General features: G+C 42.1%; 1 protein-coding gene across 2 annotated transcripts in view; it reads right to left on the bottom strand.

Annotated features, from left to right (window-relative positions):
• Positions 1 to 27,223, bottom strand: part of TRPM7 (transient receptor potential cation channel subfamily M member 7) — a 120,884-nt gene extending 93,661 nt beyond the window's left edge. For both annotated transcript variants that reach the window (XM_062205890.1, XM_062205889.1), the window contains exons 1-4: positions 27,140 to 27,223; positions 8,334 to 8,413; positions 5,272 to 5,310; positions 289 to 487 (exon numbers count right to left, since the gene is read on the bottom strand). In XM_062205890.1, coding sequence (XP_062061874.1) covers positions 289 to 487; positions 5,272 to 5,310; positions 8,334 to 8,413; positions 27,140 to 27,142 — 321 coding nt within the window. In that variant the 5' untranslated portion in view covers positions 27,143 to 27,223. The remainder of the gene's footprint in view (positions 1 to 288; positions 488 to 5,271; positions 5,311 to 8,333; positions 8,414 to 27,139) is intronic.
• Positions 27,224 to 27,435: the final 212 nt, after the last annotated feature.

The raw sequence follows: 27,435 nt of genomic DNA on the forward strand, positions 1-27,435 counted from the left end.
GCCTCTTAATATAAAGTGAAAAGTGAAAAGAAACAAAGATTTAGCTATGTATATTTTGGGGGAAAAAGCAGCCTTAAGAAAAATGACAAGAAATACAAGACATAATGACAGAAGGTTCAATCCACCAAAATGATACAATAATGCTATAGTTCTATGCACTTTTAGAGATAATTTTATGCAAAGTAATGACTGAGGTTGCAGTCCCATTACTATACACATTGTTAAATAACAAATATTTATTATTTAGACAATATAGATGAAATAAAATAAAGTGAATATGTGACATACCTTAGCTCTGTAGGAATGAGAACCCCCTTGAAAATTTATGACTCCATAAGCATCCGTTGGGCTCTGTTCTGTATGCTTTTCCACAGACCATTCTTCTGTTGCCTGATTAAAATGGTCAACCAATTTCACATCTGAGTATTTCATGGCAAGACTTGCAGTAAAACAAGCATGTTGCTTGACCAAGCGACCACAAAAACACCTAGAGGAAAAAGGTAAAAATTATAAAATGACCTTTTAAAATATTAGTCATTGAAAAGCTGAATTAAAATAAATAAACCAACAAAGAATATGAAAGTAGTTTGACTTTTTGATTTCAGGATGTCAATAGCTTCACCTCAGCACTGAAGAGGTATAAATTCATCAGTATATGAAGACGTGATCACCTAAAATATGAGGCATACAGAATGTGGTACAGTTATTTACCAAGAATAGTATTCAGCAATAGAAAGAAACGAATCACTAACAGATAAAATAATATGGATAAGTCTCAAAACCATCATGCTGAAGGACCAGCACTGTGGTGCAGCAGATACTTGTGGTGCTAGCATCCCACATCAGAGTGCCAGTTTGAATACCAGTTACTCTGTTTCATATAAGCTCCCTGCTAATGTGCCTGGGAAGGGGAGAACAGGATGGCATTCCTGGCTGCTGGCTTCTACCCAGCGCAGACCTTGCTGTTGCAGCCATTAGGCGAATGAACTACTGAATGGAAATCTTTCTTTCTCTCTGAAACTTTGCCTTTTTTATTTTTTTTTAATTTTTAATTTATTTTTTTGACAGGCAGAGTGGACAGTGAGAGAGAGAAACAGAGAGAAAAGTCTTCCTTTGCCGTTGGTTCACCCTCCAATGGCCACCGCAGCCGGCGTGCTGCAGCCAGCGCACCGTGCTGATCCCATGGCAGGAGCCAGGTGCTTCTCCTGGTCTCCCATGGGGTGCAGGGCCTAAGCATGTGGGCCATCCTCCACTGCACTCCCGGGCCACAGCAGAGAGCTGGCCTGGAAGAGGGGCAACCGGGACAGAATCTGGCGCCCCGACCGGGACTAGAACCCGGTGTGCCGGCGCTGCAAGGCGGAGGATTACCCTTTGAGCCGCAGCGCCGGCTGAAACTTTGCCTTTCAAATTAAAACAAAACCAACCACCCTGAGTGAAAAAAGATGGATGCCAAAGAGTACATCTGATACCACATATCTAAACACAGAAAAAGCAATCTAATCCATATAGTGACCAAAGGGTGATCGATCATTGGTTGCCTAAAGCCAGGGACAAAAAGAGATACAGCAGGGTTAAGCCACAGGCATCCCATATCAAGAAATGTTCCAGTCCCAGCTGCTCTGCTTCTAATCCAGCTCTCTGCTACTAATGTACCTAGGAAGATGGCAGAAGAGAACCCAAGTATTTGCCACCCACAGGCAAGACCCGGATGGAGTTCTTGGCTCTTGCCTTCAGTTTGGCCCAGACCTGGCTATTGTGGCCATTTAGGAAATGAACTAGCTGATGCTAGTGTTCATACCTCTCTCTCTCTCTCTTCCTTCCCCCTGCCTTGTCTTTCTGCCACTCAAATAAATAAATCTTCTGTTTAAAAAACAAAAAAGGTGAGGCCAGCTCTGTTGCACAGCGGGTTAATGTCCTGGCCTGAAGCGCTGGCATCCTATGTGGGCGCCAGTTCTAGTCCCGGTTGCTCCTCTTCTGGTCTAGCTCTCTGCTATGGCCTGGGATAGCAGTAGAAGATGGCCCAAGTCCTTGGGCCCCTGCACCCATGTGGGAGACCCAGAAGAAGCTCCTGGCTCCTGGCTTCAGATCGGCGCAGCTCCAGCCGTTGCGGCTGTCTGGGGAGTGAATCAGCAGATGGAAGACCTACCTCTTTCTCTGTCTCTACCTCTCCTTGTAACTCTTTCAAATAAATTAAAATAATAATAATAATAATAATAATAAAGAGCATTGAAAATGCCAAAATGAGGCAAACACCAGGTTACTTGGGGGTCATGCTCCAAAGCTCTGTCCACTGTCTAACTGTGATGATGAACAGTGACAGTTACATTGTTAATTTGACTATTACTGATGATCACAGAGTAGGCAAGTCAACAAATGTGGAATAATCAGTCCCAGAATTGTTGTTCAACTGAAAGATCTAGAAAAAAGGCAGAATAATCTGCTCTCATCCCATCAGTTTGATTTCACTGTATCTACAACCTCAATGGGCATCATGGACCACAACGGAGCAAGACAAAAACACACAGGAGGGGAAAATCTTGGAATTCATTATCTAGATATAATACATACAAATTAAAAAAAAAAAAAAAAAGACAACAAGAAAATCATACTAGGACACTGTTGAAAGTTAGCAGGAATAAAACAAATGTTAAAAACAGCAGTCAGGGCCGGCGCTGCGGCTCACTGGCTAATCCAACAGAAAAGAAAGACCTTTCTCTCTGTATCTCTCTCTCATTGTCTAACTCTGCTTGTCAAAAAAAAAAAAAAAAGAGCATCAGTCAGGGGCCGGAGCTGTGGCACAGCAGGTTAACGCCCTGGCCTGAAGTGCCGGCATCCCATATGAGCACCAGTTCAAGACCGGCTGCTCCACTTCTGACCCAGCTCTCTGCCGTGGCCTGGGATGGCAGTAGAAGATGGCCCAAGTGGTTGGGCCCCTGCCCACGTGGGAGATCCGGAAGAAGCTCCTGGCTTCGGATCGGCGAAGCTCTGGCCGTTACGGCCAATTGGGGAATGAACCAACGGATAAAAGACCTCTCTCTCTGCCTCTCCTCTCTCTGTGCAGCTCTTTTCAAATAAATAAATAAATCTTTTTTGGGAAAAAAAAAAAGCAGTAGTCAAAATAGCAATGTTATATTATGTACAGAAGAACAAAGGGAAGAACGAGAGAAGGCATTGTTTAAAAACCATGCAGGGGGCCGGCGCCGTGGCTCAACAGGCTAATCTTCCGCCTTGCAGCGCCGGCACACCGGGTTCTAGTCCCGGTCGGGGTGCTGGATTCTGTCCCAGTTGCCCCTCTTCCAGGCCAGCTCTCTGCTGTGGCCCGGGAGTGCAGTGGAGGATGGCCCAAGTCCTTGGGCCCTGCACCCACATGGGAGACCAGGAGAAGCACCTGGCTCCTGCCTGCGGACCAGCGCGGTGCACCGGCCGCAGCGCACCAGCCATGGCGGCCATTGGAGGGTGAACCAACGGCAAAGGAAGACCTTTCTCTCTGTCTCTCTCTCACTGTCCACTCTGCCTGTCAAAAAAAAAAAAAATAAATAAAAAAATAAAAAAAAAAAAAAAAAAAAAAAAAACATGCAGGGGCTGGCACTGTGGTATAGTGAGTGGGTAAAACTACCTCCTGTAATGCCAGCATCCTATATGGGGTGCCAATTCAAGTCCCGGTTGCCCCACTTGTGATCCAGCTCTCTGTGCTATGGCCTGGGAAAGCAGCAGAATATGGCCCAAGTAAACCAGAGGGCTGTCTTCAATATTTTTTTTTTTTTTTGACAGGCAGAGTTAGACAGTGAGAGAGAGAGACAGACAGACAAAAAGGTCTTCCTTTTTCCATTGGTTCACCCTCCAAGTGGCTGCTACAGCTGGCAAGCTGCGCCGATCCGAAACCAGGAGCCAGGTGCCTCTCCCTGGTATCCCATGCGGGTGAAGGGGCCCAAGCACCTGGGCCATCCTCTACTACACTCCCTAGCCACAGCAGAGAGCTGGACTGGAAGAGGAGCAACCGGGACTAGAACCTTGGGTGCTGGCGCCACAGGCGGAGGATTAGCTTATAGAGCCACGACACCAGCACAATAATATAAATTTAAGAAATAAAATACAACGAGGGCCAGCACTGCGGCATAGCAGGTAAAGCTGTCATCTGCAATGCCAACATCCCTGATAGGTGCCAGTTCAAGTCCCAGCTGCTCCACTTCCAACCCTGCTCTCTGCTATGGCCTGGAAAGGAGTAGAAGATGGCCCATGTCCTTAGGCCCCGTACCCACGTGGGAGACTCGGAAGAAGCTCCTGGCTCCTGGCTTTGGATCAGTCAGCTCTGGCCATTGCAGCCATTTGAGGAGTGAACCAGTGGATGGAAAACATCTCTTTCTCTATGTCTCTGCCTTTGCCTCTCTGTAACTCTGACTTTCAAGTAAATAAATAAATCTTTAAACACACACACACACAGAAACAGAAGAGAAAAACAAAGGAATGACAAAATCAGTGAAACATAAAAACCTATCATCAAGAAGATCAATAAAACTGACAAAACTAAAGCCAGTCTGATGAAATAGAAAAACTGAATAGGAAGTTGAACTAATCATAAATAAGCCTTTCCGCAAAGAAAACTCAATGCCAGATGCCTTCACTGGTGAATTTTACCAAATATTTAAGAAGAAATAATAGCAATTCTACACTCTTCCAGAAAACAGAAGAGGGAACATTTCCTAACTCATCTCATGAGGTGAGACTTAGCTTGATTTTTTAAAAAAAGAAAACTAATACCAGTATCCCTCATTAGAATAAACTCGAAAATACTCAACAAAATATTAGCAAACTGAATCCAGCAGTATATTAATCAACTCCACACATGCTGAGTCTTATGATTCTAGCTAATCAACAAAACTGGGGGAATGTGGGAGGTTAGAAACTCCTAAAACAGAATTAAACAAAATGCATGAGGTTAACTATTTTCAGGCACTAAATAAGAGGAAACATGGGGCTACACTCATTGAAATGAGGGTAACACATGAAGCAAGTCTCCACAATTTAACTGGCTTTTGTTCCAATCTCCTTAAAATGCAAACTACCATACCAAAATAAATGTATAAATATTTTTAAAAAATTTTTAAAACTAGCATGTTATTCATCAATGTAATATCCTTTTAACATTAAAATTAAAAGTGGGCCAGTGCTGTGGCACAGAAGGTCAAGTTGACACCTATAATGAGTCTAATTTTTTTTCTTCTAATGAGTCTATTTTTTAAAATTTATGAACTTTAGTTATGTTAAATGTACCTGACAAGCTGCTGACAAATCTGACATCCTGGAAGGCATCTGTAAGACACAAAAAAGTAAAAAAATTATTTCAAAGAAATTTTTAAATTTTCGATTAAACTATGTAAAATATATATAAAAGTAAGAAACAAAAATTATACAGTTAGTTTAATTTTCCAGTAGAAATCCTAGGTCATGTATAATCTGGTTTATACAAGTAACTATTTTTTAAAGTTAAGTTTTCATAATTTAAATACAATCAGTAGTGATATAAAGTTCAGAAAACATAAAAAAGATGAATAGATTTAATGACAGAAAAATACAAACTGTTTATTCACAGCAAAAATCTGCCCCTGATAACATCTAGAGACAAGCTAACCAAAAAGCATTTGTAAAGGGTTATTTTCCCTAATAAAGAGCTTATTCAAACCAAATTTAAAGCTCTAATAATAAAACAAAATCCACATGAACACAGTTCACAGTAAAAACATACATATGAAAATACATTTTAGTAGGAAAGACTACTTTAAGACAACATGCTAGTGAGTAATATCTGCTGCTGGCAGTACATATTGGTATCATCTCTTTGGAAGCATTATGGCAATATTCATCAAAATAAAAATGTAGACTCTTTCCTCCTTCTCACACACTAATTCCAGTTCAAAATGCAAGTATCTGTCATCTATGTGTAAAATGAAAACTGCAACATTTTTTTCTGACAGTAAAAAGAATAACTGAAAATAGCTAAAATATCAGCATCGCATATGGGCACAGTTTTGAGTCTTGGCTGCTCCAATTCTGATCCAGCTCCCTGCTCATGGTCTGAGAAAAGCAGCAGCAGATGGCCCAAGTGTTTGGGACCCTGCTACTCAGTTGGGAGACTGGGAAGAAGCTGTAGGCTGGCTCAAAGCAAGCTGTTGTGGTTACCAGGGATTGGACTAGTGGATGGAAGATTTCTCTTTCTTACTCTCTCTCTCTATCCCCCACCAATTCTGACTTTCAATAAATAAATAAATCTTTAAAAAAAAAAAAAAAAAAAAAGTGGCCGGCACTGCGGTTCAACAGGCTAATCCTCCGCCTGCGGCGCCAGCACACCGGGTTCTAGTCCCGGTCGGGGCGCCAGATTCTGTCCCGGTCACCCCTCTTCCAGGCCAGCTCTCTGCTGTGGCCCGGGAGTGCAGTGGAGGATGGCCCAAGTCCTTGGGACCCTGCACCCCATGGGAGACCAGGAGAAGCACCTGGCTCCTGGCTTTGGATCAGCGTGGTGTGCCGGCCGCAGCGCGCCAGCCACAGCAGCCGTTGGGGGATGAACCAACAGAAAAGGAAGATCTTTCTCTCTTTCTCTCTCTCTCTCCACTCTGCCTGTCAAAAAAAAGTAAAAGTTTGAGAGAAGGTAATTTAACAGAGAACAAGGTTTGATAGGAGATGGGTACGATACACAAAGCTTGCAAATGTCTTTGTGAGTTAATTTTTTCCCAAGTGTCTGTGAAAAGAGATTCTTCTATAATAGAAAATAACTGTAATTTTGATTTGCCTTTTTAAGGTTTTTTTTTTTATTTGTAGGCACCAGGGGGTAAATTATCAAAAATACATCTTAAGAAAACACTTTCCACAGCAAACTTTTTCTTGAATTATAGTTGATATACTCTGTTTAAAATTTCTTTCTATTACCAAAGCCATTTTATTATTTTTTACAGATTTATTTATTTGAAAGTCAGAGTTACACAGCAGAGACGAGAGGCAAAGAGAGAGAGGTGTTCCATCCGATGGTTCACTCCCCAATTGGCCACAATGGCTGGAGCTGTGCCTATCCGAAGCCAGGAGCCAGGAGCTTCCTCCAGGTCTCCCACACAGGTATAGGGGCCCAAGGACTTGGGCCATCTTCTACTGCTTTCCCAGGCCATAGCAGAGAGCCGGATGGGGAGTGGAACAGCTGGGTCTCAAACTGGCGCCCATATGGGATGCCAGCACTTCAGGCCAGGGCGTTAACCCACTGCCCCACAGCAGTGGCCCCACAAAAGCCATTTTAAAGACAAAGATCCCTACCATCTTTGATGCTAGGTTTTCCAGTAAATGATGACCTATATCCAGGTACATGCCCAATAAATACACAAATACATGAATATCTAAGTTCTCAGTATCAACCAATGAAAAAGTGTTAACTACCTTGTCTTTGTAACACATTAGCATGATTTGAGGGAGCTGAGAGATGGGGGGGGGGGGGATGAGGAACAGGAAGAGTTTTTTGGCAAAGAGGCACAGTGGGTTATGCTGCCGTCTAAAAGCCCCACAACCCATATGAGCACCAGTTTGAGCCTGGCTGCTTTGCTTCCAATCCAGCTCCCTGCTAATGTGCCTGGAAATAAGCAGAAGATGGCTCAAGTACTTGAAACCCTGCCACCTATATGTGAATTCCTGGCTCCTTGGCTTTAGCCTGGCCCAGCCCCCCAACTGTTGCAATTTGAGAATTGAACAAGCAAATGAATGATCTCTCTCTATTTCTCCCTTTGTTCTTGTCTGTTTCTATGCCTTTCAAATAAAATAAACCTTAAAAAAAAAAAGTTCCAGGGGGCTAGCACTGTGGCAGGTTAACCTCTGCCTGCAGCGTCAGCATCCTATATGGGAGCTGATTCAAATTCATTAGCTTCCTGCTAATGGACTGGGAAAGCAGTGGAAGATGGCCCAAGTGCTTGGGCTTCTGCACCCACATGGGAAACCCAGAAGAAGCTTCTGGCCCCTGGCTTCAAGTAGGCTCAACTCCAGCCGCTGCCCCCATTTGGTGAGTGAACCAGCGAATGGAAGACCTCTCTCCTCTGTCTCTTCCTCTGTACCTCTGCCTCTCAAACAAATGAATCTTAAAAAAAAAAAATCTAGAATACTGATATATTGCTAAGGCTGTCTCCTCCCAATCTAAAAATAATAATTAGCAATAACTATGAAAATTAGCACTTAATTAAAAATATATTAATGTATTTGTAACAAATAAAATATAAAAGTGATATAATTTATGTCTGCATTTGTTTTATATATAAAAGTAATAGTTATATTTCTAAAAGATCCCAAAGAAACAAAGGTATGCTTACCTGTGAGGGTCCTTGGAACTTGGTATGATATATACACATTCCCTCTTGGTCAAAGTGCTTTCTATCCAGGATTTCTGGGACTAAAACAGAAAGTTTTAAAGAATGGTCTTTAAGTTAACTCACTGATATAAGGAAACAATTTCATGGCAAAATACATAAAGACAGCTCTTATACAATGTTTCTCAATTTTAAATATTTATTATATAATATACTCTTTTGGATAATATACTTAAATCATTAGAATAACTCCACTTAAAATTGAATGAGATTCAGGTTATTGTTATCAACATGCTGTTTAGATACTGTGGCTTCAAAGAGCCAGAAAAGACAGAATCCAAGTTTGAGATATCCATTGTGAGTCAAAAACTTCAATAGAAGCTCGTGTGATCTCAAGACATGGATCATTTAAAAGACAACTAAAAGTGACTGTCAGATTTAATTTTAAAAAAGAGAGTTTGGGCCGGCGCCATGGCTTAACAGGCTAATCCTCCACCTTGCAGCGCCGGCACACCGGGTTCTAGTCCAGGTCAGGGCGCCTGATTCTATCCCGGTTGCCCCTCTTCCAGGCCAGCTCTCTGCTATGGCCCGGGAAGGCAGTGGAGGATGGCCCAAGTCCTTGGGCCCTGCACCCACATGGGAGACCAGGAGAAGTACCTGGCTCCTGGCTTCGGATCAGCGCGATGCGCCGGCCGCAGCGGCCATTGGAGGGTGAACCAACGGCAAAAAAGAAGACCTTTCTCTCTGTCTCTCTCTCTCTCACTATCCACTCTGCCTGTCAAAAAAATAAAAAAATAAAAAAATAAATAAAGAGTTTGGCTATATTCCACTTTTAAATGAATACTTAAGACCTAAGAGTATGGAATTGTTAATGGTACATGGACAGAAAAAGACATAAAGCAAATCTAATCAAGAAAGGCAGTATCAGAACAGCCATTAAATATCAATAGGAACTGCAGGTTATTACATGATTATATTCAATTGATTGGGTTGCTAGGCCTATCTTAAATATTATTAACCAAATAAAATATTGTCAAATACATAAAGACAAAAACAGGGAGAATTACATAAATTTAGAATCATAGTAGATTAACACACCTCTTAATTACTGAAAAGTCAATGGAACAAAAAAAATCAAGAAACATATTTAGTTAACAACATCATTTACAAGTTTGACTAAATGACAGAGGCTTATTTCTGCACCTAATAAACAGAAGATCTACTCATTATTCTCAAAACACACATGAGATACTTATAAAAATTGATCATTTACTTAATCATCAAGCAAGATTCAACCAATTTTCAGATAATGGATACCTTTCAGATCAATAACACTAAGAGCAAAGAAAAATTGATAATTCAAAAAAATTAAAATTCTGGGGCCAGCAGATTAAACTACTCCTTGTGATACTGGCATCCCCAATTAGAGTATCAGTTTGAGTCCTGGTTGCTTCTGATCCAGTTTCCTGCTAAGGTACCATGGAAAGCAGTGGATGAAACAAGTACCTGGGAACCTGCCACCTCCACGGGAAACCTAGATGGAGTTCCTGGCTCCTGGCTTCAGTCTCGCCCAGCCCTTGCTATTGCAGCTTTTGGAGAACTAACCAGTGGATGAAGACATCTCTATCTCTCTCTTCTTCTTTCTCTCTTCTTCCCTCCCTCTCTGTCACTCTGCCTTTTGAGTAAACAAATATTTTCTTAAAACTCTTACAAGTGAGTAACAGTGAAAATTTTATGCATTTTAAAACCTATGCAGGAGCCGGCACTGTGGCGTAGTGGGTAAAGCCGCTGCCTACAGTGCCAGAATCCCATGTGGGCACCGGTTCAAGTCCTGGCTGCTCCACTTCTGACCCAGCTCTCTGCTATGGCCTGGGAAAGCAGTAGAAGATGGCCCAAGTCCTTGGGCCCCTATACCTGTGTGGGGGGACCCAGAAGAAACTCCTGGCTCCTGGTTTCAGATCGCTGCAGCTCCAGCCATTGCAACCAACAGGGGAGTGAACCAGCAGGTGAAAGACCTCTCTTTCTCTCTGCCTCTTCTTCTCTATGTAACTTTGACTTTCAAATAAATAAATAAATCTTAATTTTAAAAAAAGCCATTTCCTTAAAAAAAAAAAAAAAAGAACCTGTGCAATATGGTTTTAAATGGTGCTTTTGAGAAAAAGGTACAGCCTTAATTGATTATATTAGAAAAACAAAGGCTGAAAATTAATAAGTGTCCAACTTAAAAATATATACAAGGGTAGGCATTTGGCCTAGCAGATGGTGAGTAAGCTACCTATGTCCCACATCAGAATGCCTTGGTTGAAGATCAGTTCCAGCTAATAATGCAAGCCTAGGAAGGCAGTAAGTGATGCCTCAGTCGGGTCAGTGCCACCCAGTTTGGAAACCTGGATTAAGTTCATGCCCCAGCTGCATGCATTTGAGAGTGGACCCGGGTCAGATTTAGCCTAAATGACATAGTTTTTCAACACATGTTCTAAATCTCACAATAAATAAAGGTCTTTCACATTCCTCACTAAGCCAATTCAATCCAAGAAACAAGCAACAAGACCCTCTACAGTTTGTGGATACTGATGTCCTCCTTTCTCTACATTTTTACAATCCTCTCAGAGTCTTGTGTTAGAGGGTGTTTCCGGGGCCGGCGCTGTGGCACAGCAGGTAAAGCTGCCACCTGCAGTGCCTGCATCCCATATGGGTGCTGGTTCGAGTCCCGGCTGCTCCACTTCCAATCCAGCTCTCTGCTATGGCCTGGGAAAAGTAGAAGGTGGCCCAAGTCCTTGGGCCCCTGCACCCGCATGGGAGACCTGGAGGAAGCTCCTGGTTCCTGGCTTTGGATCAGCACAGCTCCGGCTGCTGCGGTCAATTTGGGAGTGAACCATCAGATGGAAGACTTCTCTCCCTCTCTCCCCCCCTCTCCATCTCTACCTCTCTCTCTACCTCTCCTTCTATCTCTGTGTAATTCTGAGTTTCAAATAAATAAATAAATCTTTTAAAAAAAGGTGTTTCCAATTATAAGAGGGAAAAAATAGAGCTAACAAGTTTTAGACGTAAAATAACAAAGGTAATTTTCCTGCAGGAATTTTAATAGTAAAAGCATTTTAGTAACCTAAGTGGATGGAATTTTGAAACCTAAACATCACTGATGTTTTATCTCTTAACTTGCACACTAAAATTGTGACACCCATATCACCATCATAGTATTTAAGTATTTGAAATTTGTGTGCTTACATTTACCAGTGAGTTTTATAATTTCATATTTTTTGTGTTACTAATTAGCATCCTTTTCTTTTATCCCAAAGCACTACCATTAGCTTTTTTTTATGACAGGTCTAGTGGAGATGAACTCTCCAGGTGGTTGTTTATCTAGGAAAGTCTTCATGTTTCCTTCATTTCTGAAGGACAGCTCTACCCACAGTATTCATTTTTGTTTGTTTGTTTTGGGAAAAGAGAGAAAAGCTATAATAATCTATTGGTTCACTTTCAAAATGCTTGCAATGGGCATGACTGGCCATGCCAAACCCAGGAGTCAGGAACTCAATCCAGGTCTCCTCTATGGATTAAAAAAAAAAAAAAAAAAAGCAATCATTTGAGCCATGACCACTGCGTCCCAAGGTCGACATTAATAAGAAGCTGGAGTCAAAAGCCCAAGCTGGAAATTGAAGCCAGTTATGTCAAAATGGAACGCTGATGTCTTAACCAACATTTTAATCACTAGGCTAAATGTCAGACCCACCAATAGTATTCTCGGCCATTTTTTTCTTCAGTACTTTTATTTTTTTTAAAGATTTACTTATTTATTTTAAAGAGGTACACAGAGAGAGAGATGCAGAGAGAGAGAGAGGTCTTCCATCCGCTGGTTCACTTCCCAACTAGCCGCAACGGCCAGAGCTGCACTGATCCAAAGCCAGGAGCCAAGAGCAGGAGCTTCTTCCAGGTCTCCCAAGTGGGTGCAGGGGCCCAAGAACCTGGGTCATTTTCTACTGCTTTCCCAGGCCATAGCAGAGAGCTGGATCAGAAGTGGAGCAACTGGGACTCCAACCGACATCCATATGGGATGCCGCATCTGCATCCCATTGTAATTTCTAAGTGGCATACACCTGAAACTTCGAAAACTATTTGCTAAGTCATTTAAATTATGTCACTCCCATGCTCACAAATGTTTACTAAATTTTGTGCGCACAAGGATGTTAGGAAAAGAGGTGTAGAGCAGAGAAGAGGCAGGTTACCAATCTACAGCCAGACCTAATTTATTGAGAGAAAATATATCTACAGAGGTGGGTGAATAACTGCCAGCGTGCACAGACTGAACATTTGGCAGAGAGCCCTGATCCCAGGGGCTGGACCTTTTTATATCTTAGGTAGGCTAGGGGTAGAGGTGAGGGTAGGAGGCAGCAGGCAGAGGTGAATTCGTTCATACTGGGGAAGAATGTGGGGGTGGGGTGTAAAGACAACAGGGTGTGAGACCTAATTGAGATTCAAGGACAAGGAACAAATTCCAATATTTATCTATCTTTTGGGCAATGAGCAAGAACAGCTGAGGCTTATGTCTTTGTTCCATCAAAGGACATACAACATTATCATGTTTTAGGACAAAAGTAGGTGAAGTAGGTTAAACCTCCATCTGAAGCACCGGCATCCCATACGGGTACCGGTTTGAGTCCTGGCTGCTCAGCTTCTGATGCAGCTCTCAGCACCTGGGAAAGCAGCAGAGGATGGCCTAAGTATTTGTGCCCCTGAACCCACATGGGAGACCCAGATGAAGCTCCTGACTTCAGCCTGGCCCAGCCGTGGCTGTTGCAGCCATTTGGGAAGCAATCATATGGAAGATTTCTCTCTCTTCCTCTCTCTCTCTAACTCTTCCTTTCAGATAAATAAATAAATCTTTAAACAAACAAACAAAAAAGAACCAGAATACCAAGTTCCAGGTGACAATAGCAGTTGGAAAAAGATGATAAAATTTCTGCAAAGGAGAGATCCACAGAAAAGCCTTAAAAATTGCATATTAATTCTGCAAAAATCTCTGGCTGGTTCACGAAAAAATTTATATAATCCGTCTAGCTTTAAAAAATATAGCTAAATAACTCTTTCTGCTACTATAGAAAAGACAGTTTGTTAAGTACAGTTCATTAATGACTGTCTTAGTTGACTTGGGTTACCACAATATCATAGAGGTGGTGACTTAACCAACTAAAAAATATTCTATATATTCCTCACATTTCTGGAGACAAGGCACTGCCAGGTCAGAGTCTGGGAGGGCTCTCCTTTAGGGTTGCAGATGATCACTCCTCACTGCGTCCCCACGGGATACAAAAGGAGCAAGCCCTGTGGTATCTAAGAGTATTACTGCCATCTGACCAGGGCCCCATCCCCCTGACACACTTGTCCCTAATTACTTCCCAGGTCCTCGTCTTCAATTTCCATCATATCAGAGAGGATGGTCTTTAAAGAATTTGAATGAAATTTGGGAGTCACAAAAACTTAGTCCATAATAATTACTTTAAAAAAATTAGTACTCTTCAGACAACTATAACAGAATGTCAAGTCTCTACAAGGTAAAATTCACAATGAGATACAATCCACATTCAGTACACACAACAAGCAGGAAAATATTACCTCATACTCAAAATCAAATTTCAAAAGGAGTTGCCTATAAATAAAATGCATGTGCTTAAAAATTAAATTACACGAAAGACCTAGAAATTCTGAGTTATGTGATAAATTTGTATATTAGTCAACATGCTGGCCATGGATGGCACAGACAATGACAAAGAAAAATAAGGCTAACTCAAAGTAAAATCATGAAATAGGCTGGCACTCTCTGACTTCCCTTAGAAGAATATAATTCATCTGACCTCTGGCATTCTCACAGGAACTCCTCTTGAGTTCCACGCTTACTCTTAATTGGCTGACAACTACTAAAACAATTAACTATTAGATGGATATTGACAATTCAGATGTGAAGCCTATGAAGGGGTTTTAAACATATGATAGAAAAATACCTGACAAATAGTTGGTAGAAAAGTTCTATATATTAAAAAAATTAAGTTGACAAAGTTCAAAGCATGACCATATTTGTAGAGAATCCAATTACATCCAGTCCTGCTTTTCGTCCATTTTGCTTTTTCTTGTTAGCATCTCAGAGAGGTAACTATCCTGTTTAACAGTCAAATAATGCCCTCTAGATTAGTTGAGGTAGAAAATGTTTGAGAATGAGAATTGTAAAGGGGTACCATTATACCACAGTGAAATCCAAGATATTTAAGACTGGGTACACCTTTAGGCAGAAAAGAATGAGTAAATCTCTATTTTGCCCAAATAGTAATAATATTTTCCTCAGCTCTCCTACATAAAATGTTGCCTAGAATAATCCATTTTAACATTTTTTTAAATGAGAAAATTATATTAAAAATCATTTTTGGATAAAAAAGATGAAAATTATGTTGGCAGAAAAAAATCAAAAATATTAAATCTCTTTTGCTGAGTAGATTTAATTTGGACACCTAAGATGGTGAAAAGATCAAAATAAGTATTTTGACACAGGAAAAGACAAATACAACAATGGAATATATCATTTAAAAACAGAAGTTTGCATTAAAGGAAGTTAGTCTATAACAGAGATAGCAATACAAATCAGGAGAAAATATGAACTATTTCACTGTATGTATATCAATACAAATGAAGTGCAAAGGTAAAATATGAAAAGTAAAAATTTAGGCACTGGTGTTGTGATGCAGCAGTTTATACAACTACAACACCAGCAACCCGTTATAGTACCAGTTCTAGTCCTGGCTACTCCACTAATGATCCAGCTCCCTGCTAGTGCAGCTGAGAAAGCTGCAGCAGATGGCCCAGGTGCTTGAGCCTTTGCCACCCACGTGGGAGACCAGGATGGGGTTCCTCTCACTCAATCACCCTGCCTTTCAAATAAACCTTTAAGAAGAGAAAACACAAAAAAAATACTGAAAAATGAACACACTAAAATTAAAAACGTATACAGGGCCAGCATTGTGGCGTACTGGGCAGTTCCACTTCCAGGCTGTTCCACTTCCAATCCAGCTCCCTGCTAATGTGCCTGGAAAAGCAACAGAAGATGGCCCAAGTACTTGGGGTCCTGCACACATGTGGGAGACTGCAAAGAAGCTCCTGGACCTTGGCTTTGGCCTGGCTCAACCCTGACCATTGCGGCCACTTGGGGAGTGAACCAGCAGATTGAATATTGATCTCTCTATCTCTGGCTCTCTGTAACTCTGCCTTTCAAACAAATAAATAAATCTTTTTTTAAAAAAAAAAAAAGTATACATCAGGCCGGCGCCGCGGCTCAATAGGCTAATCCTCCACCTTGCGGCGCCGGCACACCGGGTTCTAGTCCCGGTTGGGGCACCGATCCTGTCCTGGTTGCCCCTCTTCCAGGCCAGCTCTCTGCTGTGGCCAGGGAGTGCAGTGGAGGATGGCCCAAGTCTTTGGGCCCTGCACCCCATGGGAGACCAGGAGAAGCACCTGGCTCCTGCCATCGGATCAGCGCGGTGCGCCGGACGCAGCGCGCTACCGCGGCGGCCATTGGAGGGTGAACCAACGGCAAAAGGAAGACCTTTCTCTCTGTCTCTCACTGTCCACTCTGCCTGTCAAAAAAAAAAAAAAACAAAAAACAAACAAAAAAACACAAAAACCTGGTGTTAAATTGGAAATGGCATAGAAAACTAAATAATTAAGAATATATATATTATGTAGGATCTCTGTCTTTAATGTGCTGTACACTGTTATTTAATGCTATAACTAGTACTCCAACAGTATTTTTTTCACTTTGTGTTGCTATATGGGGGCAAACTGTTGAAATCTTTACCTAATATATACTAAACTGATCTTCTGTATATAAAGAGAATTGAAAATGAATCTTGATGTGATTGGAAGGGGAGAGGGAGCGGGAAAGGGGAGGGTTGCAGGTGGGAGGGAAGTTATGGGAGAGGGGAAGTCATTGTAACCCATAAGCTGTACTTTGGAAATTTATATTCATTAAATAAAAGTTTAATAAATTAAAAAAAAGAACTTACTACCAAAAAAAATTATGATATATATATAGATAGGTAATTATGAATACTACTCAGCGATTAAAAAAAAAATGAAATCCTATCTTTTGCAACAAAATGGATGTAACTGGAAACCATTTTACTAAAGTGAAATAAGCCAGTCCCAAAAGACAGATACCATATGTTTTCCCTAATCTGTGGTAACTAAAGAGTACCTAAAATGTAACACATTGGAGTCAAATTGACATTTTGAGATTCCATGTCTGTTTACAGCCCTTATCTCTTCCACTGAGGAACAGTGCTTTTTCCTTCATACTGTTTGTCGAACTCTTTACTTAGTGTGGGATTTATCTTATGCACATAAAGTAAGCTGAAAATAGATCTTTGTAAAAAGTAAGAGTAGGAATAGGACAGGGAGGAGGAAGAAGGGTGGGAACGTGGGCAGGAAGGAGAGTAGAGTGGGAAGTATCACTATGTTCCTAAATCTGTATATATGAAGCACATAAAATTTGTATACCTTAAATAAAATTTTAAAAAGGAAAAACATTTTTTTTAAATTTATTTGACAGGCAGAGTTATAGACAGTGATATATATATATATATATATATAGAGAGAGAGAGAGAGAGAGAGAGAGAGAGAGAGAGAGAGAGGTCTTCCTTCCGCTGGCTCACTCCCTAAATGGCCACTACGGCCAGCAATGCACCAGTCTGAAGCCAGGAGCCAGGTGCTTCTTCCTGGTCTCCCATGCAGGTGCAGGGGCCCAAGCACTTGGGCCATCCTCCACTGCCCTCTTGGGCCACAGCGGAGAGCTGGACTGGAAGAGGAGCAGCCGGGACTAGAACCCGGCGCCCATATGAGATGCCAGCACCACAGGCAGAAGATTAAGCAAGTGAGCCACAGCGCCAGCCCCAGGAAAAAAAATTAGAAAAGAATCTCTACAAGTAAATAAATTGGAAAAAGATAATCTAATAGAAAACTGAGCAAAAGTTAGGAACAGGTAGACAGAGGAGGTAACCAGAGTCAAAAACCGCTAACTGACCCCATCCCCCCTATATAACCTGAAATGATATCCAACAGTATTGGTGGACAGGGACTTAGAAATTAAAAACAAAAAATTACTTCACATTCATGATTCTGGTGAAATAAAAGAACCTAGCCAACAAAGTGCAGAACACATGAAAACTGTCATATACTTCTCTCAGGAGTGTAAACTGCACAACTACTTAAGTCACCTTTTTGGTATTATCTACAAAGTCAAAGATGTACCTACCCTATGACCCAGTGATTTGATTTCCAGATATATATCCTACAAAAATTCTCATACTTGCATATAAAATGATATACACAAGAATGTTGTATTACCATGCATAAAACATTAGAGAGGCAGGTGTTTGGTTTAGTGGTTAAATGTCACTTGGGAATCTTGCATCCCCTATTAGAGTGCATAGATTCAAGTCCCAGCTCTACTTTTATACCTTCCTGGCTCTTGGCTTTAGCTTGGCCCAGCCGTGGCTGTTGCAAGCATTTGGTAAGTTAAATCAGTAGCTGGGAGATTTGTCTCTTCCTGCCTTTCAAATAAATACAATAATATTTTTTAAAATATTGGCAACAACCTAAATGCCTAATAAAAGTAAAATGGAGAGCATATAAAAAGGTCTAGAGAGATACATAATTCCATATATATTATATAGATATAACTTAACTATACTCAAGAGTATGTTATACTCTGTGACAACATTATAAAAGCATGCAAAGCAACAATGAAAACTAAACAGGATGATTCTGCAGAAATGAAAACTGTAAGGGGATTCTGATGGAGTACATGGGAGGTTTCAAATTTATCTGTAATATTATATTTATTTTTTGTTTTTGACAGGCAGAGTGGTCAGTGAGAGAGACAGAGAGAAAGGTCTTCCTTTACCGTTGGTTCACCCCCTAACAGCTGCCGCACCGTGCTGATCCGAAGCCAGGAGCTAAGTGCTTCTCCTGGTCTCCCATGCGGGTGCAGGGCCCAAGGACTTGGGCCATCCTCCACTGCCTTCCCTGGCCACAGCAGACAGCTGGACTGGAAGAGGAGCAACCGGGACAGAATCCAGAGCCCCAAGCAGGACTAGAACCCAGGGTGCCAGCACTGCAGGCGGAGGATTAGCCTAGTGAGCCGCGGCACCAGCCCTATATAGTTTTCTAGACCTAAATTCCCTAATAAAAAATTACCAAAGAACTCAAAATTATGTTATTGAAATTGTTTCTTTTTGAGAGGCCAAGAGACAGAAAGCTACAGAGATAAAGACAAAAACTGACAGTTCCCACCCCTGGTTCACTCTCAAAACGTCCAGTGGCTTGGTTGGATCTGGGACAGAGCTGGCAGCAGGGAACTAATTACTTGAGTCACTACCACTGACAAATTCCAGGGTCCACATTGGCAGGATGCTGGAGTCAGGAGCTAGAGTTGGGACTAAAACCCAAACCCAAGTTCTCAAATGTGGGACATGGCCTTTTTTTTTTTTTTTTTGACAGATAGAGTTAGACAGTGAGGAGAGAAGAGAAGAGAAAGGTCTTCCTTCTGTTAGTTCACCCTCCAAATGGCCGCTATGGCCAGAGCTACTCCAAGCCGAAGTCAGCAGCCAGGTGCTTCCTCCTGGTCTCCAATGCAGGTGCAGGGGTCCAAGCACTTGGGCCATCCTCCACTGCCCTCCTGGGCCACAGCAGAGAGCTGGACTGGAAGAGGAGCACCGGGACTAGAACCTGGCGCTCATATGGGCCGCCGGTGCCGCAGGCTGAGGATTAACCAAGCCCCGACATGGACATCTTAACAGCTAGGCTAAAAACACCCTCCCACATGTTTACTTTTAAATACTATGTACTTGAAGTCAAACAGCACAACTTAAACTCTTTTATTTCTAGTTCCTTATTCCTTAAACAAATAACTCCCCCTACCAGCAACAGAATTTAGCAAATTCAAGGAGCTTATCAATGACTGTTTTCAGCTGATGCCACAAAAATTAATCTGAAAATGAAATCTAAAGAAAACATTAGGACTTTCTTTATTAGAAAATCTGAGCCTTTGTATTGTGAGCAGTGTGACAACATCTTGTTGAAACAGTCATGACAAGTGTCTGTGGCTTTTAATAAAGGGTTTATCCGTCACAGCAATTTATATAGTTAATGACTTTCCCAATCTATTAAGGATGCCCCCAGAGTAAAGTCTCTTCACTTTTGTCAAAATAAAATCTATTCAACTGAGCTATGAATAACCTGTACTGAGGTTCATTCGTAGCAATTTGGTAATAAATAAAATTTTACTAGGTGCCCTATCACTTGAAGAAAGCATGGTATAGACCAGCACCGTGCCTCATTTGGCCAATCCTCCTCCTGCGGTCCCAGTACCCGGGGTTCTAGTCCCGGTTGCTCCTCTTCCAGTCCAGCTCTCTGCTGTGGCCCGGGAAGGCAGTGGATGGTGGCCCAGGTGCTTGGGTCCCTGTACCCATGTGGGAGACCAGGAGGTGGCACCTGGCTCCTGGCTTCAGACTGGCGCAGTGCGCCGGCCATAGAGGCCATTTGGGGGGTGAACCAACTGAAGGAAGACCTCTCTCTCTCTCTCTCTCTCTAACTCTGCCTGTCAAAAAAAAAAAAAAAAAGTTAAAATTTTTTAAAAGTAACACATATTTTAAAGTAACTACTTAATGTAACACCTCTCACCTGAGAGCTCAAAAACATACATGCACCTGCATACTATCAGCCTTCTCCAAGTTTCCATAGTATGTCAGATCAATACCTACCCTACTACTCATTAGCCTCATGACCTTTGACAAGTAATTTTGCTTCTCTGTGCTTTATACAAGAAATGGAGGGGAAAAAAAGTACTTGCTTCAGAGTTTTCTTGAGGGATGAATATAATTGATTTATCTAAAACACTTAGAACAATGGCCACATTTAAATGTTAATAAATCAGTTAATATGAAAACTTATCTAAAATCTAGTATACAATTTTCTTGGACAAGAGTAATTTCTGTGCATTGGCTAAGGTAAATCATACTGTTAAAGACTAGGAAAACTACTGGCTAACATACCAAAAGGTAATAAAAAGCCCCTTCTTTCTAGTTTAACGGTTTACCAGTTCCTTCCTTATAGCAATAGTCTACTTCTCAGACTATTACCTCCTATCACTTCTAATGTTATTACTAAATTTCAGAGAAAAGTAGCCAATTAAGCTGCTAAATTTCACTTTGCACATATTTTTCCATCAGTAAATTCTGGTCTCAAGGTTACTATATCCTGATATGGCTTAGCTCAAAAGCTTTTTCCCTACTTTTCATGAGGAGCTAGGTTTCCAAAGGTTGAGCTTTCAAGAAGTTCAGCAGTTCAATAGCTGAGATATTAGTATTAATATGTTTACATGATGTTGTAGGAGAGATAAATGATGATTCATGAACTTTAATATTAGTATTATTCCTGAGGCCAAGTAGAGGAAAGATTATCAACTGTCTTTTACAGAAGAAAAAGGTTAACAATGGTACTTGTAAAAAATTGTGAGGGGCCCGCATTGTGGCACAGTGGGTTAAGTAGCAGCCTGCAATGTTGGCATCCTTTATGGGTGCCACTTTGAGCCCTGGCTGCTCCACTTCAGATCCAGCTCCCTGATGATGCACCTGGGAATGCAGCAAAAGATGGCCCAAGTGCTTGGGCCCCTGATACCATGTGAGAAATTCGGATGGAGTTCCACGCTCCTGGCTTTGGTCTGGCCCAGCCCTGACTGTTGCATCCATTTGAGAAGTGAACCAGAAGATGAAGATATCTCCATCTTTCCTCCTCTCTGTGTAACTCTGCCTTTCAAAGAAATAAATAAATTTTTAAAAAGCAAACAAGGGGCAGGCACTGTAGCATAGTGGGTTAATCCTCCACCTAAGGCACCAGCATCCCATATGGGTGCTGGTTCTAGTCCCAGCTGCTCCTCTTCCAATCCAGCTCTCTGCTATGGCCTGGGAAAGCAGTAGAAGATGGCTCAAGTCCTTGGGCCCCTGCACCCGTGTGGGAGACCTGGAGAAAGCTCCTGGCTCCTGGCTTCAGATCGGCATGGCTCCAGCTATTGTGGTCATTTGGGGAGTGAACCAATGGAAGGAAGACCTTTCTCCCTGTTTCTCCTTCTCACTGTCTATAACTCTACCTTTAAATAAATAAATAAAATCTTAAAAAAAAAAAAAACTCTGAAACTCAGTCTTTCAAAAAATTATTTAAGAAAAAAATTGTTACCTAGTAAAGATGCCTAGGTCCATCAAATTCAAAGAACTGCTTACCTCTACATACCAATATTTCTTTTTTAAGACTTACTTATTTAACTGAAAGAGCCACAGAGAGGCAGAGGCAGACAGACAGGTCTTCCATCCACTGGTTCACTCCCCAAATGGCCCAGCGGTAGGAACTGGGCCGATCCAGAGCCAGGAGCCTCTTCCGGGTCTCCCACACGGGTACAGGGGCCCAAGGACTTGAGCCATCTACTGCTTTCTCAAGCCATAGCAGAGAGCTGGACTGAAAGTGGAGCAGCCAGGACTCAAACTGGCACTTGGAATGCCAGCACTGCAGGTGGTGGCTTTTACCAGCCAAGTCCTATGCCACAGCGCCGGCCCCAACACAAATATTCCTTTAGCTGGGCTTGAAAACTTCTAAATGGTCATAAAATTTAACATACTCCCCCAAAACAGGTTAACAGATCCACAACAATTTTCTAAAGCCAAAAGGTGCTAAACCGAAGAAGAGTCAACAAAAATCACTAAAAGTACTAATTCAAATTAAAACTAATCATTTTAAATGTTAATGAGAAGCATAAATATGTAAACACTGCATTCACATTCAAAGTAATCTAATAACAGCAAAGCATCTTCTAAAAGTGACACCTATTTAAGTCTTATCAATTAATATCAGTGACTCAGTTCAAATCTCCATAGTTAAAAGATGCTTATAGCCTAAATTAATCTCAATCACTCTGAATTTCACTTCCAGGTAAAAGAGACACAGAAGGAGTCTGTGCAATTAATTCATATATTGAAAGGTTCCCAAAAAGAAAGGAGAAAGAGGAATCCAGACTCAAGAGATGAATGGCAAAAATGACTAATGGGTACTATCCTAACTATTAGGTCAATGACGGATGGGGAACTTCACAAGTGAGAGATCAGCAGCTGACAACATGAATCCACTGGTCAATCTTAACGTGAGAAAACAGATGCAACAGAAAGTACATAGCTCTACTTATTAGTACTACTGCTAAAATATAACACTACAATCTGACTAAATCATTAGATTAACTGTTAGTGCATAGGATACAGAGGAAAAAGAAATGTTATATAACAGTTTAGGGATGCATTTAACAAAATCCAAACTGTAGGAAATTCTACAGGACAAATAATCAGGGTTTTTCAACAAATAAATGGTAAATGACAATACCAAAACCAAAGGATAAGGTAATACATACAGACGGAAAGTGTTATCAATCAAATACTATGTGCAGAATTCTTTGGAGTATAATTCCAACAAACCAACTGAAAAGAACAAAAAAAACTTGAGACAATTAGGGAGATACACTGAATACTTAGTAAGCTTAAGGACGAGCTAATTTTAGGTGTGCAAAGAGTACTGTGATTATACTAAGAGTTCTCATCTTTTTAGGACACGTTCGTACACAAAATATCCACAGATGACATATGTCTGCAATCTTCATTAAAATTATCTAGCTGAGGAGCCAGGGCTGTGGCATAGTAGGTGAGGCTGCTGCCTGTGGTGCCGACATCCCATATGGGGGCTGGTTTGAGTCCCAGCTGCTTCACCTATGATCCACCTCTCTGCTATGGCCTGGAGAAGCAGAAGATGGCCCAAGTGCTAGGGCCCCTACACCCACGTGGGAGACCTGGAAGAAGCTCTTGGCTCTTGGCTTCAGATTGGCCCAGCTCCAGCCATTGCAGCCATTTGGGGAGTAAACCAGCAGTTGGAGGACCTCTCTCTCTGCCTCTATAATTCTGCCTTTCAAATAAATAAATCATTTTAAAAAAATTATCCAGCTGAGGGGCAATAGCAAGGATAATAAAAAGAACAACATTCACATTTAAAACTGGTCAACAGGTATACCGTGGTATCTTTGTATGTATGTTTGAAATCTCCCACAGTACAACATTAAAGAAAGAACATTAGGGGCAGGCATTTAGCAAAGCTGGTGGAATGCCTGCAACCCATTCTGGTGCACCTGAGTTCAAGTCCTAGGTGATGGCTCAAATACTTGGATATCAGTCACATACATGGGAAACCCAAATTCTAGATTCCTGACTTCACCTGTAGGCATCCGGGAGTGAACCATCAAATGAGAGATCTCTGTCTGTCTTTTTCCCTTTCAAGTGAATATTTTTTAAAAAAATAATAATAAAATCAGGGGCCAGCATTGTGGGTGTCAGTTCAAGTTCTGGCTGTTCCACTTCTGATCCAGCTTCCTGCTAATGTGCCTGGGAAAGCAACTCAAGGCACAAATGCTTGGGCCCCTGCTGCCCATACGGGAGATCTGGATGTAGCTCCTGGCTATCACGGCAGTTTGGGGAGTGAACCAGTGGATGGAAGACCTCTCTGCACCTCTCTCTCTCCCTCTAATTCTGCCTTTCAAATAAATGACTAAATCACTAAAAAAGTTATCAAGATAATTAGATAAAATATCTATGATTCGTAGAACTCAGTTTATAAGTGCTTGTTTCAATATATCTTTACCTAAAAGTTGTTAAATGCATAGTTTAAATACTGTCTTCAACTACTACATCTCCATATTTTAAGTAATGACTTCAATAATCACATATTTTCATTTTATGCCTAGTTATTACTAATATTTACATACACAGACAGAAACATCAGATATTACTCCAAAAAATTGACTATGTTCTAAAGTTTAATTCCTAAACATATCAATCTGTTCCTTCTACTAATCATTTCACTTGTCAGACTATGCAACAGCCTCCTTCTTATCAATCTCCCCCTTTTCACCAATTCACCCTGCTTATCTGGATCCCCAATCATCTCCAAACTCCTCTGCATGACATACACTACCTTTAGAAATCTGGCCCATGAGTACTCTATATCACCCCACACTCCACTCATTCCAAATATATGTACGGTATTACAGTTCCCAGAAGAAACCAAGGATGCCCTTTTCTTCTAACACTCCATTAGACTAAACCACAAATTCATTATTCCTTCTACTTTCAAATTAGTTCCAACTTTTTATTACCTCTTCAACTCTCACTTCTGCCATTAGTTCTTTTTCAAGCCTACCAAGACTTTCTCTTTGCCTGACTACTCTAAACTTGCACAGTAATCCCTGCAATAGTATATTATCCTTTTGCTTTTTGCCCATGAAGGTTATTAAGTATCACAGGGCCGGAAACACAGTAGATACTATATGTGTGTGTTTTATGAAGTAATGTTTGTATCTTCCAGTAGATATCAAGAAGATCTTCTATAAATTACTAGAATACAAGCTGTTTGGGACTGGCGCTGTGGCATAGTGGGTAAAGCCACCACATGCTATGCTGGCATTCCCGTATGGGCCCCGGTTTGAGTCCTAGGTGCTTCATTTCCAATCTAGGTCTCTGCTGCAACCTGCGCCCCTGTACCAGCATAGAAGACCCAGAAGAAACTACTAGCTCTGGATCAGCTCAGCTCTGGCCTTTGCAGTCATTTGAACAGTGAACCAGTGGATGGAAGACCTTTCTCCCTCTCTCTCTGCAACTCTACCTTTCAAATAAGTAAATAAACCTTTACCAAAAAAAAAAAAAAAAAAAAAAAAAAAAAAAAAAACCAAAAAAAAAACCAAAAACCAAAAAACAAACAAACAAACGAAAAAAGCTGTTTAAAAGTAAGCTTGTCTAACACATCTTTGCCTCACCAGTGCTTATCACAGTGTTGGAAGTGTATCACTAGATAACTGATTTCTAAATAAAACAAAAATTCCCAGAGCCGGTGGATTAACGCCCTGGCCTGAAGCGCCCATGTGGGCACCCATTCGAGTCCCAGCTGCTCCTCTTCTGATCCAGCTCTCTGCTATGGTCTGGGAAAGCAGTAAAAGATGGCCCAAGTCCTTGGGCCTCTGCACCCATGTGGGAGACCCAGAAAAAGCTCCTGGCTCTGGATCGGCACAGCTCCGGCCATTGCAGCCATCTGGGGAGTGAACCATCGGATGGAAGACCGACCTCTCTCTCTCTCTCTGCCTCTCCTTCTCTCTCTGTGTAACTCTTTCAAGGAAAATAAATTTTTAAAATCTTTAAAAAAAAATTTCCAGCAGCCATGTTACAAAATGTTATCCTTTTCCAGTTTAACATATATGTCTTGGTATTTTGTTTGTTTAGTCGGCTGATTAAAGCTTTTCAAAACTCAGAAAACAATTTATATGGTGTCAAAGCAGAGACTGATTACCAAGAGGACACACCTCAAAAGCAGACTACAGTAAGAATCATACAATGTTACAATGTAGACACACATACTTCAGCGAATTTTTAAGTCAGAGAGAAAAGTACATGAATTCCTGAATGAGTAGTCAATATGGATGGCCTGCTTTTTGTTTTTTTTCTTACAAGACACAGTGATTCAACATCCCCTCCCTACACCAATTTAAGTGATTCAAAAAAAAATTAGCGCTAGTAAAGGGACTTGATAACCCTTTCTTTTAAAAATTAGGAAATAGGTAAAATGATGCTTTTAATGAGTTTACATTAGCATACAAGGGTGAACACAGAAGATACACTCTTTATTCAAAGTATAACTACATTCGTGGTGTTAGTCGAAACTCTGGTTTCAGTTTTGTATGGCACTTGAGTCAGCTTCTAGATAAAAGTAAACCTGCCAGACTCCAGCAGAGAGACAGTTGTTTGCATAAAGCCTATCAAGTTCAAGGACTAACCACAAATCCAATCTAAGTGACTTTCTTTGTAAGAAATCTTCACATTCGGTTCTCGGCCTTAATTTTTTTTTTTTTTTTTTTAAAGCTCAATCAAAAGCTGCAATGCACCGCCTCTTCTCCCTCCCGCCGCACCTTTGGCTTAACGCATGGCAACCTTTCTCTAGGAAAACCGATAGGCAGTTCCACTTGAATCCCAATAGCACATCGCCCCGGGCCGCATAAACAGCGCCCCTTCCGCAAACATCTCTTGCATTCGCCCTTAAAGAAAATTCCAAACCAGATCTACCGTCAGCATCAAATCCCTCCCCTCTGGCTCCAGAAAGAAAGCGTACCTGTAGAGTATCCGCGGCACAGCAAACAAGGCACAGTTCCAAACCCGTGTCCTTTACCCCCTTTTTTGTTCCCTCCCAGCCCGCCCTCCCCTTCCACGATGAACTTGAGCAGAGCATTTGGCTCCCTTATCTGCCAACTACTGGCGCCAGGAGGACCGCGCTCCCGGGAGATGCGGAGCTTGGAAGCTGAGCGCTGCGCCAGGCGCGCTGCGGCCGCTCACCCCCAGCCAGGTAGTCCCCGGCGCGCGCCTCTGCCTCCTCGAGAGGCCCTCGCGGGAGCCGGGTCGCAGCCCCGGGGATCCCCGCGGCGAGCTGTCGCGCCGGCGTTGCCACCTGCCTCCGGCCCCTCGCCCGCGAACACACCGCACACACGTCCCGCCACGGCAACTCCGGGCAGCCTGCAGGCAATCCGGGGGTGGGGTGGGGGGTCCTTCGTCCCCTAGGCACGGGGCTCCCGCACACGCTAGCCTGCCGGGTCCTCCCCTTGCCCGCCCGCAACCCCCGAGCCCGGGCCTGCGTGGGTCCAGTACCATTCTCCTCACGGGGCGGACTCCGGAAGGGCAGCAACTCCACCTCCTCCTCCTCCGCGGCCTGTAGCCATCTATCGGGAAGCGTCTCCGGAGGCGGCAGCAGAGGCCGCCGGACAAGGACAGCCCAGGGAAACCTTCTCAGCACTAACTCAGATCCGGCGCTAGCAGCAGAAGCCGAGTCTTTCATAATTGTGCGACCAACTCCTCCGGGTGACTGGCCACAGGGACGCGCCCGCGCCCGCCTCCGCCGGCGACGGGGCTGAAGACAGACCACGTGAGGGGCGCGTCGTGTGCGT

Source organism: Lepus europaeus, chromosome 11 (assembly GCF_033115175.1).
Source record: "Lepus europaeus isolate LE1 chromosome 11, mLepTim1.pri, whole genome shotgun sequence".
Lineage (NCBI taxonomy): Eukaryota > Metazoa > Chordata > Mammalia > Lagomorpha > Leporidae > Lepus > Lepus europaeus.